The sequence below is a fragment of the Cotesia typhae genome, unplaced genomic scaffold (assembly GCF_013202065.1).
Source record: "Cotesia typhae breed Kobodo isofemale line unplaced genomic scaffold, CoteBio_Ctyphae contig_23, whole genome shotgun sequence".
Lineage (NCBI taxonomy): Eukaryota > Metazoa > Arthropoda > Insecta > Hymenoptera > Braconidae > Cotesia > Cotesia typhae.
Genome location: NW_027423729.1, coordinates 166,698 through 179,605, shown reverse-complemented (window position 1 = coordinate 179,605; position 12,908 = coordinate 166,698). Strand labels below are relative to the sequence as shown.

The following is a 12,908-nucleotide window of genomic DNA, read 5'->3' as shown; positions in this document are numbered from 1 at the left end:
CCAAAATTTATAATACATGCTACTGATAATATAAAAACAAAAAAAAAAAAAAAAAAAAACATTTTAGCACAATGGCTTTACATTGATTTATATTATTTTGATGATTACTGTAATTATCAATTAATTCATACTTTTTACTATGAAAATTCATAAATTTCATTTAAAATTTTAAATACATAGTTTTATTCTTTAGAATTCCATTTTTTTTTTTTTTTTTTTCCCATTAATGTTATAATAGAGATGCATCAATTTATTATTATTCTGTACTTTAATTAAACCGAAGACTCTAAATAAATAAATATATGATGATGTGAGAACTATTAATTAAGAATATTATTGTTTTAAAATATATATATATATATATATATATATATATATATATATATATATATATATATATATATATATATATATAAATATATGTGTCAAAATAAATCGTAGGTAATTTGATAACAAAAATCAATTTGTCACCAAATAATCGGAAATTAATCTGTTGAATATGCAAAAAAAAAAAAAAAAAAAAAAAAAAATTAAAATTGATTTATATTTTTATAAAACCTATTATTTAGTTAAATGATTAAATAATAGTTTAATACAGTCTTAAAAATTTTAATGTTGATTATGGAGTAGAAGACAAAGAAGCGTCATTTTTTTTTTTTTTTTTTTTTTTTTTTTTTTTTTTTTAAATAAAACTTAAGATATTAGACGAATAATAGATTTACAGTATTTCCTTGAATTAAATAATAATTAATTTTATTTAACAACAGAACTAATTCCTATAAATGCATCTTTTTGTTTGATAATTGTACGTTAAAAAGCGGAAAAACGTCAAATTTAACTGAGCTAAAATCGATATGAATAACAACATCGGATCATGATGAAAGTAATGAGATCACAGTCAAATCTAATGACACAATATAGCCTGAATAAATATCTCTTCGATGTTATCAATTGATTATTATAGATAAATACTTATTTTTAAATAACATTTCAAATATAATGGTATAACTGATAAGAAAGAAAAAAAAAAATAAAAAAAAAAAGAATAAAATAAAATAATAATTATTTTAAATGTTAATAATTTAGCCTATTAATTAAACCTAATTATTCTGAACGATTGCCAATACTTAATAATCAGCTTATAGTATAGACTCCATTGTCGATTGTTCGCATATCAATTAATTATTAATATACTTTTCTAATATTAATATGAAAATAATTTTTATTTAAATATTTTTTTTCGTTGCGAAGAAGTTTTCACGAATCATCTAGTGTCTGGAATATGCAGCTCTTTTGGCAAGTATACCGATGTGTGAGTTAGCCAGTCTGTCACTCGCTCTCGTTTCAGCATGAAGAAACTAAGCGAGACTTCACCTTTTCACTTAGAAAACCTGTTAATGTATGGGACTATTATAATTAACCGATCCATTGTTTTCAATGAGATGAATTCGCGATAACTAATTATATTAGTCACAATAGACTTATCCGCTGGCGATGCCGCATAACATTTATATTATTATTTAAATATTTATTTTTTTTTTTTTTTTCATCAACTAATACTAGTTTTTTTATATACTGTTTATAAGCCAACTAATTTAAACAATTTCCAAGCAGAGCATTTTTTATTATCAGAAACTATTTAGGTAGTAAAATACATATTAATATATATCTTACAAACAAATACGAATAAATGATAGATCAATAAGAAATCATTTTTAATAATCATAGGTATTTTTTTAAAATAAAAAATGAAAAATAAAAAATATATATTGATATATTGACACTCAAATATAATTACCCATTTATAAAAATATTAAATGATGGTATTTATTATTTAATGTGTGACTGAAAGTTATGATTTACAAGCAGAAATAGGGAAGGCACAAAGTTCTGTGCTACGTCTAAGTGCATCAGGCAATCATATGGTTGCCAATAATATCGACAATATTACGTTCATATCATATCATATCATCGATGTGGAAGACATTTTTATTTTTCAATAATTTATAATATCTATATATATATTTTATATATTTAAAATACATACGTATATAAATTGTTGAAAATTTAATCGAGCTTCTGCATACCAATTTTATTGAAATTATTATATGTTATGTATATTATAGACACTATAATATAATTTGTTTTTTTTTTTTTTTTTTTTTTTTTTTTTTGTCGATCAGCATACAAAGTTTATAAAAAGTGGTATCTCTACTTTAAACTTTGTGCACCACAGAATAACGGAATTGAAAATACTATTTTTTTATTTTTAATCAAAAAATTATTATATAATGTAAATGTCATTTCTTTTCTTTTGTTCTGTAAATCACATTTTCCATTGAGCTTCGACTGTAAAGACTTATTTGCATTCTTGCATCTTAAAAGTTTATTATTATAGATATTATTATTATTATTATTATTATTATTATTATTATTATTATTATTATTATTATTATAGATATTAAGGGGCTAGTTGTATTTCATGTCTCACTGTGCCCTATGTCATGAGGTTGTTTGCGGAATATCGCGTCTTTATGACTTTGGTCATCATTGAACTTGAGAAGGAGCCAATTAACTTGGATTCAAGTCCTGCAGCATATAATTTTAACCGATATCAGTAAAAGAAAAAAATTATGAAAAAAAAAAAAAAAAACGCAATTTAGAAATTTAGAAATTTCAATGATGCATTAATGGCTATGCAATTAATTTATCGCGTATTTTAATTTAATGCAATTTGCAGTACTCCGATAATGTATACAGTGACCATTTCATGAAAGACAATTTTTAAATTATTAATTTATTTATTTACAATATTACAAAGACAATACCGTTATTCTGTGACACACCTTGAGATTAAGCATTTCGTGTCGGCAAGTAATTCAACATGCCATCACCACATATTTAATAATACAATCATAGCTATATCTTATATAATAATCGTAAATTCCAAAAATATGCCTCGCTACAAGTCTGAGAGTGATACGGGATGCACAATGAATATGCGAGGTAGTTTAATTTTGAATTTAAACATAGTTATAGAATCGACATTAAATTGAAAAAAAAAAAAAAAAAAAAAAAAAGTTAATAAAATAACATTCATTTTTAACATTACCATTTTTAATAAAAACAATATATATATATATATATATATATATATATATATATATATATATATATATATATATATATATATATATATATATATATATATATATATATATATATTTATAATTAAATGCTAACAAAAATAAAAACTATAAATTTATCCAAATATAATTTAAAAAAAAAAATAAAAGACGCCATCAAGCAGGTTTTTATTTATGGGTCAATTAATGATTATAAATAATAATACGTGCGCGAAATTATCGATAATAATAATTATTAAGAAAATAAACTTTAAATAAACTACATTTAAAATATAACTTTCACTGATAATGGTCGCTGTTAACTCATTGGATTACAGCTGATATTACTGTATGCATAATATTAAATAATTATTTAGTTATTTTACTATTTTTTTTTCTTTTCATTAATGCATCGTTATCCCGTGAGGGCTTTTTGATAAATAATAATACATAGTCATTGTGCATCCTTAAAACAAAAACATAAAATGGCATGCAAGCAACAATAGATACGATAATTCTTCGGATTCATTAATTTAAAAAATTAATTAATGAAAAAGATAATACTTGGATAATTCAATTTTTTAAAATAAAAATTTATGCATTGCCTAATTTATTTTAGTTACTAAGTTGAGTGTTAGTTGTTAAAAATCAATTATTATTAGTACATATACAAAAGATGAATAAATTTTTCGTGACTTTGGTTAGAAATTTTAATTAAAACTGATCCGAAATAGAATTATTGTATTTAAAACAGTGTAATTGACTATATTAACATGCAAAATATTTTAAAATTAATATAATACTAAAAAATAAGAAAAAAATAGTAACTTACCGCTTAGAGAACCTCGATGACAATTTTGAAAAGAAAGATGGCCTTGCCAGTGGACTTATCGCGCTTGTATCCTGTGTATGAGTATGCCCCTGTAATTTTAGCAACTTCTCAGTTCAATTATCATGATAAAAAAAATGATTAAAAAAAAAAAAAAAAAAAATAATATATTTCATAGCTACTTGACAAACCTGAGTATGATTTCTCTGTGCCCGGTTTTGACCAGAATGGAACGTACTGCGACTTGGTACATTTCGTGGAAATGCTGGTGTCGTGGGTGTTGCCAATCTGCTACTCGGAGATACTCCCATACTAAATCAAAAATCAAAAAAAAAAAAAAAAAAAAAAAAAAAAAAAAAAATTATAATTACATTGAAATGTAAATAAAAAATTATTATTATATAATTCAAATAATCTATTAAATATAGTTAATAAGTAGTAATAGTAATAGTAGTTGTTATTTAGTGTGAATTACAATTATTGTTATTTACAAAATTTATAAATGATGCATTGTTAAGTAAGAAACAAAACATATATAATTTAGTTATTATTGAAATCATTTGCGGAGAGAAAGTGTAATAATCTAAATGATAAATACAAAAGTTTAAATATTTACTATAAGCAGTATCTATGAAAATGATAAAAATTGCCGAAGCTCAGTAGATTTTATAATAATTTGAAGCATTTTTGCTTTAATGATAACACTTGAATTATTTTTTTTTTTTTTTTTTTTTTTTTTTTTAATTAAAAATAAATCAACGTTCAGAAAAATTTATGTATATAAACACTAATAACAATAATACTGAATAAAAAAAAAAAAAAAAAAAAATAAAATATGAAAATATGAAAATGAATTATCATGCACTAATGGCAATATGAAATGACAGTATGACCAAAAACTATCCGAGAGCTCCTACAGGAATTATTGATCGAGTATTTTAGTTATAAAAGATTCAATAGTATAGACTCATTCGAAAATCTGTAAAATAATGTAAAAGTCAACTAGTCCCACTAAGCTTGTGAGTAGTTGCGAAAATTTGACCTCGTCGACGTGTAGATTCCCCAAGAGAGTTAGTGGCCCAATAAGTATAATAAAATAATATCAATTTATCTCGATGAAAAAAAAATTAATAGGAAACTTTGATAAAATAAATAATTAATTCCGATTGAAAAAGTACGATGGGGAGCCTGTACCTCTGCCTAAGAGGGTCAGTTGTTGTGAGTAATGAGATGTGAGCATTCCGTGGTTGAGTATCCAGTAGCAATTGATCACTGGGAGCTACACCACTCGTAGATCTGTGACTTGCACTGATGCTGGCAGACTTGATATGACCTCGCGTTGGCCTAGTGCCCTCGGTTAAGCTGTGTACAAAACTAATCAACAAAAGTCCCGATCCTGATCCATTAAATAAATTAAAAATATAACCAAAGATAGTATTTAAATAAATATTACGCCTGACAAAATTTTTTTTTTTTTTTAGAAATTCTAAATTATCATAAAAATAATTTAAGTCTACACGATTTAATAAATTGAATAGTATTCAAAGTTTTGTCAATTTTCACGAGATCAATGATTATGAACGAATAATTACTGTTAGTGAATATGATTAATGATTGGCAGATAGCAGCTAGCATGCTTTAATAACAATGCAGAAAATAAATAATCTCACTGAGTTTCGTTTACCTCTGCTATTAATTCAAATACACTTTCTTACCCTTTTGATGAAATTTTAACAAGTATAATAAATCATCGTAAATTTACAAAATTTTTTAAGTATATTCAAACTAAAGCGTAATTTTTTCTTTTATAAAAAAAAAAAATCATCACTCGATTGTGATAATTGAATAAAATTTGGTTAATTATTAAATTAATCATGCATAAAAGTGATCAGTGAATGTCATAGTCATATTAGATTATAAATATTGTTATACATACATAGTAAATATAAAGCTCTTGGAAAAAATAAGATGATAATATTATTATAATACCTAGATACGTCATTAGTTCTCTCTGTAGATGAAGATGAGGTTTTAGCTTGATCATAAGAAATGGTGCTACGTCGACCAACAGAGCCAGGGGCAGGAGAGGTAAGCGGTCGTACACCACCTACCCCTGAATTTATAGTATTACTTTTTCCCACTCTTCCTTTACTACCAGGACTCGTACCGACGCCTAGAATAAACATTGTCACTGCAAGCTTCATTAGATGTGTTTCAACACAAAAAAACTTAACGTACGCCAACAAAATTATAAATAAATAATAAAATTAAAAAATTAAAAAATTAAAAAATTAAAAATTAAAATCCATTGAAATCTCGGGATTTCAACAAAAAATATAAATTTTCATAAATTTTAAATCTACAACTATCTAATGGTAAGTTTTATAATTTTTGTTTTAAAAATAATAAGTAGTGTATAAAAGATGAATTGTTTAAATAGTATAGTAAAAAATGGTTTTATATGATTAAAGAATTAATTTTTTTTTTTTTTTTTTTTTTTTAAATACATATGAATTTTGTCAACGTAACGAAAGTAAATGTTGAAGATGGAATAAAATAAAATTGAAATAAGAGAATGAATCTCTTGCAATTGATCAATCAAAATTAAATAAACTCACTGGTATCAAGTTGTCCGGGATTATTTTTCGGCGCTGATGTCCGTGTCGATGAAACGCGGGCACTATTTTCTTTAATAGTCGCCGCATCAACGGTGTTCTGTCGTTTAAAATTACTACCACTGCTAGCAGTCACTGTTCCACCAGTGACAGTTGATGCATGATTATGGTTCGTTGCATTACCTGGACTTGGTACACCACCTGAAAAACCGATCATTATTATTATTATTATTTTTAATAATAATAAATAAATTGTTATACACAAAAAAATAAATTTTATTTTAATAAATTGATAAGACTTACGAAGAGTTTCTACACCAGCAGATGCACGTCTACTAGGTTTAGCATTACTAGCTGAAATACTCCGATGAACACCTCTATGTGAAGGGCTTTGAACTGTACCACCAGTACTTCCTCCACTTCCGCCTCCTGCACCTGAACTAGCTTGTGGCGGAATGTTACGCAGTGATAGTGAACTGCCTGACCGCGAGCCATCACTCTCAGGCTGAAGAAAAAAAAAAAAAAAAAATTATTTTATATAATTTTATTAGGCAAATGTAAATCAACTTTTTGTTTTTAAAAATTTTATAAGCCAAAGAACAGCTGTTTATTTTTTATTTTTTACTTACATCAGTAGTTTTACGTCCTAGTAAAAGATAAGTGGCAAAAACATCATCGTATTTAGCCTGTCCCAACGAGTCTTCAATTTCAGTTCTTGAATATCCCATGATAGCAAGGGCTTCTGTAATAAAATTTGCAAAAGGCATAGTCACATCGAGTCAAGATTACAAGCTGTCGATAATTCATTCAATTACTAATTTATAACCCAGCTGTATTTTTACAATTCTACCAATATTAACGTGCAACATAAATGAAATATATATATCACAGTACTATGATAACATACAAATGATATTTATATATTAAAATTTTATTAATACCTAATGATAATTTTCTCTTTTCCCAATGAATAAATGAAAAATAAACTAATACATTTAAATAACGATTATTATTATTATTATTATTATTATTATTATTATTATTATTATTATTATTAAACACGTGATTGTGCAAAAAAAAAAAAAAATCACTGAAAAGTAAGTTACACAATTTGCAAATTAAATAGGTAGGAAGTGTTATGTACATACTGGCAGACTCACCTATCCTCTTGTGATCTTTATAATCGGGTTCGGGTTCTAAGTACGGTTTCAATTCATCGTCTTCATAGCCCATATTCATCCATTTGTCCTTCATTATATTCTAATAACGTAAAATATATACATAAAATAATATTAATTAATTAATTAATTAATTGCTTGATTAATAGACGTAATAAAATAAACAAATAAATCAATTTATATAATTAAACTAATTAACTAAATTTTTTCAATCAAAAAGATAAATAAACCCGAACCTTATCACCACGTACCTCTAATGAGGCCCGCTTTGTTGGATTAAGCACCAAAAACTTTTTTAGCAAATTCTCGCAGTCAGTAGACATGTAAAAAGGAATTCGATATTTCCCTCTTAATACTCTTTCTCTCAATTCTCGTAATGTCGAGCCATCAAATGGCAATGAGCCAGATACTAATGTGTAGAGAATTACTCCTAATGACCATACATCCACTTCAGGTCCATCATATTTTTTACCTATAATTATGGTAAATTATATTATTTTTATTATTTTTATTAATAAACTATCGTTCAAATTATAGTATTTACCTTGAAATAATTCTGGTGCTGCGTAGGGTGGTGATCCACAGAATGTATCTAATTTATTTCCTGGTGTAAATTCGTTACTGAACCCAAAATCAGCTATTTTAATATTCATTTCACTGTCTAATAAAAGATTCTCAGCTTTCAAATCTCTATGAATTATTTTCTTTTGATGACAGTACTGCACAGCAGAAACTATCTGCCTAAACTTGGCTCTAGCTTCTTTTTCTTTCATTCTTCCATGTAATACCAAATAATCAAATACTTCACCACCGCTGGCATATTCCATTACTAAGTATAGTGTTTTTTCTGTTTCAATAACTTGAAACAATTTTACTATGTTTGGATGATCAAGCATCTTCATTATCCTTACTTCACGGAAGAGCTAAAAAATAATAAAAAAAATAAAAAAAAAAATAAAAAAAAAATAATAATAATAATAATAATAATAATATAAAAAAAAAATCAAAACCCGTAAAATACAACATTAAGTTACCTTTTGAAGACTGCCTGGATTTAATTGAGTTTTGTCAATGATCTTGATAGCCACTTCCTTTCCCGTTGGTATATGTTTAGCAAGTTTTACTTTGGCAAAATTACCTTTACCAATTGTTTTTAGTAACTTATACTTGCCAATGTGAGGCTCCTCGGAGGTCCGGCTTCTTGAAGAAAGCCGCCCCCCGCTGCTTGATACTCCCACGCCATCTCCAGTCTGGTGAAAAATAAATTCAATATTGTTAATAAAAATTTAAAACTTATTATCCTTAAACATATATTATATTTGTTTATGATATTAATAGTAGGTACATCATTTTGATTTCAATGAAACGATAAATGTACTAATTAAAAATAAACACACACACACACACACACACACACACACACACACACACACACACACACACACACACACACTTGATTATGGTTGACAATTTTAATTTACAATTGATTGTATTAATAAATATATACATATTTGATAAAAAGTATCAAAATAAAAAATATTTCAATATGTGTCAAGTGAAATAAAATACGTTTAAATATATTAAGGAATGGTAATAACATAGACCGTACAATTAATTGAGCTTTATTTAGAACAACAAGATATCAAGTAGTTTTAATAAATTGGCGACAATCAGTATCCTCAAGGTTATTAAACATATCAAATAATAAACCAATAATGTTTATACCATTTAATTGGATATATGATAATAATAGTGAACCTAAATTAATTTCGTTATAATAAATTATGTATTAAAATTAATAGATCTAGGATAAAAATAAAAAATTTTTGACTGTTGAAATTATAATGAGAAGGAATTATAATTATTTAATGTTATTACCCTCAGTAAACCACGTGTGACCATTTTACAAGTGGTCACTGTAGCAACCTTCGAAGCCGCCAGTTTATAACTTTATATCTATTGGTTAATGATTTAGAAAATTTTCCTTTCTCTTGTAGAAATTAATTCAAAAAAATAAAAAAAATATTATTGTTATCAGGAAATTTTAAATAAGGTGAGACGAGTTAAAAACACTTGTGAAACATATACGAAGATCATTATTCAATTATAAAACAATAATAGTATCATTCTCAACTCTAGATGATAAGTTTAAACAACAATGAAATGATTTAAACATTTTACAAAAAAAAAAAAAAAAAAAAAAAAATAATTAATTTAATTTAATTTAATTTAATTTAATGTGGTATATCGTCTGATGAAAGGATAGATGAAATTATATTAAGTTCTATTAAGATTCCAAAAAAGCACCTTCACTTCACGCTTTTCATTCGGTCGCGATACCTTTTTTTGTTCTTTAAGCGTCATTATTTTTATGATTAACCACAAAACAATGTCTCAAACTCCAATACGTAAATATTAACATTTGTAAACTATTACAGTAGTAAATTAAATGTCCATTTTTTTTCCTTATCTTGATATAAATATTTTTTAAAAATGAGTAAATACTCCATGTTCAATTACAACACATAATTTTTAACAAATTAATTATTATAACCAAATGAATAAGGATTTTTAATCTAATTATTAACAGAATATCCTTGATTGAGTATTTTTTATCCACAATTAAACTAAAATAAAAAAGATAATTTTGATTTAATCATAGAGAACCAACAGTTTCGAATCGCGACTGTCTCATGAACTAAGGGATGAAAGGGAGAATCAATACATGACGCCACTCCCGCCAGCATGGTAAAATGCGCGAGCCCGTCACCCTTGTCGTTATCCGCTCTTGTAGTTATCAACGCATGCGCGTTATCGACTTTCTTTTAATAGTGACAACACTATTCGCTTAATAGTCAAACATATTAGTATATAATACTAATTTAAGTTGAGATTACTGAGTATAAACTTTGAAAAAGGTCAGCTGATTTACTAGTTATACTAGCAATCCCCTATTACACTATCCCTATATCCTACACTACATCATCGTTACCGTACAAACATACATTCATGGATGCCTAAATTGTTGACTGGATTAATTATTTTATCAAAATTAAGAGTTGTTGAATAAAATGAATAAATTAAAATATCAGAAGGTAGATGAAGAGCTTTAACCATTAATACCTTCTGATGAGCTTGAATGGCTTTCTGCATGATGTCGGTGAGCGGTTTGAGGGCTCCACTAACTTCGGGACGGTGACGAGAATCACTTTTCTTAATCACTACAGGTCTAGCTACCCTCGCTAACTGCTGGGCTCTCGACTGGACTTTCAAAGGCATTTCTGTTTCCTGACCACGTCTAGTATCTGATGCTGTTCTTGATAACTTAACTGCTGGCCTTTTGATTGCTGCATTCCCCGTTGAATTTCTCATAGCCTCACCTCGTTGCAGCGATGCCCTTGATTTTTATATCCAATTATTTTCATTATTTTTTTTTTTTTTTTTTTTTTTGTCTACTTATTTATAATTAAAATCTATAATTAATAATAAATTTACCCATCAGCTTCATCGTCAGTAACGTTGTTCAACAAATCTTCGTGTTCACGATAACGAAGTTGAATTTGCGGTTGCAAATCATTACTATCGCGCAATTTTGTACGGGCTGCAATAGTCCCCAATTCAATAGCTTTTACTTGTCGTTCCAGCTGATCCAACATATCGATGCTCTGATCCCCAGGTGGATTTTTCGGCTTCAAAATTGTATCCAATTTAATGGGACTATCATTAACGGTTTCTCCGTTATTGGTTTTGTTGCTTATTTGCTTGACTGGTGGTGCAGGTGATGAAGTTTTTATAATATTAGATCGTTCAAAAGCTTTAAACTTTTGTACAATATCTTCATTCCACAAATTTTGTTCTGCTTGTATATTATTTTTTCGCATTTGAGACATTGACGGTGAACAAGGTACTGAAAGTTTTTCAAAATTCTTTGGTAATGAATATTCTAATGCTGAACGTTTTTCAACAACTTTCAGACCTCGATCACCTTCTATCAATTCCCATTGCTTGAGATTGTCAAAATTCGATGATTCGGATTTTTTCACATCCTCTCGTTCAAACTCTTTATTTTTTTTAGATCCGACTATCAAATAACTATTCTTTGATCCGTGTAAGCCTTGAGATGACTGAACATGTTCAACACTACGTAATTCAGCAATTTGACCACCTCGATCCGCCATGGCTCAGTTAAAATTTTTTTTTTTTTTTTTTTAATTCAATAAATTTCCACGTTGACACAATCAACAAGTAGTTTGCGTTCTGTTAAAATTAATAAAATAAAAAATATGTCCTGTGTGTGTTTTGTATAGCCTTATTAGCAAGCGGTTATGATCCTCAACAATTAATATAATATGACTTTTATTTTTTATAAACCATTACAAGAAAAGAAAAAAAAAAAAAAAAAAAAAAAAAAAAAAACCGGTAGTATAGGGAAACACCAAAAAAGCAAGCCGTACAATAAGCAACAATTATTGCATAAAAAAACACCACACTTTTTGTTTTTGTTAAAGTTTAAAAAAATGATATTTTATTTAAAAATAATTTTTTTTTTTTTTTTTTTTTTTTTTTTTTTTTATATACGCTGTGTAGAATGGTTGGTCTTCTGGCCTTGTCTCAATGTCTTATCTCATCAATCAAAAGCCTTGGCAGTATATGTCACAAATTGATTTTATTTTACCTCAAAACTTGATTGTATAAAATTATAAACAGACTTGTTAAAAAATGTATGGAATTAAATAACTTTAAAGAAAAAATATTTTAGTGATTTAAAAACCTATTACACAGTTGTTAATTAGCACATGAATAAATTTAAAAATAACAAAAAATAATAAATTTTAATAAGTGTTAAGACAACGTAAGTGACGCCCGCAAAGAAATAATAACTACTTGATTTCTTCTCCCAGTGCGATAGTCAAGCCTTGTCGTAACAATTTTGTTATCAGCCAGCTGCTGATAAGCGAATTTTGATAGCTATATGTTGTGCTTAGTACTTTAGCCGTTGTTACTTGAAGTATCATTATCATTTAAGGATTAAGACAAGTATAAGTAGTATCTTCGTTCACGAGTTGATCGCATTGACCATGCAGCAACGTTACCCCCCAAAGCCACTCCTTCATTTTTTTTTTCTCTTTTACTTATACACTTATATTTCTACTGTTGTACT

The 12,908-nt window shown here is 26.7% G+C and overlaps 1 protein-coding gene across 18 annotated transcripts in view; it reads right to left on the bottom strand.

Moving 5' to 3' along the window:
• The window catches only part of LOC141524966 (serine/threonine-protein kinase MARK2), a 34,272-nt gene that overhangs the window by 5,220 nt on the left and 16,144 nt on the right, over window positions 1–12,908 (bottom strand). For 6 of the 18 annotated variants that reach the window (XM_074239177.1, XM_074239175.1, XM_074239174.1 and 3 more), the window contains 10 exons: window positions 8,782–8,997; window positions 8,292–8,670; window positions 7,984–8,219; window positions 7,718–7,829; window positions 7,199–7,311; window positions 6,873–7,074; window positions 6,573–6,770; window positions 5,944–6,145; window positions 4,146–4,266; window positions 3,958–4,046 (listed from right to left, as the gene is read on the bottom strand). In XM_074239177.1, coding sequence (XP_074095278.1) covers window positions 3,958–4,046; window positions 4,146–4,266; window positions 5,944–6,145; window positions 6,573–6,770; window positions 6,873–7,074; window positions 7,199–7,311; window positions 7,718–7,829; window positions 7,984–8,219; window positions 8,292–8,670; window positions 8,782–8,997 — 1,868 coding nt within the window. Of the gene's footprint in view, window positions 1–689; window positions 1,392–2,140; window positions 2,590–3,957; window positions 4,047–4,145; window positions 4,267–5,943; window positions 6,146–6,572; window positions 6,771–6,872; window positions 7,075–7,198; window positions 7,312–7,717; window positions 7,830–7,983; window positions 8,220–8,291; window positions 8,671–8,781; window positions 8,998–10,870; window positions 11,145–11,242; window positions 12,005–12,908 lie in introns of those variants that run through there. The other 12 variants (XM_074239158.1, XM_074239164.1, XM_074239162.1 and 9 more) reach the window with 10 other exon arrangements.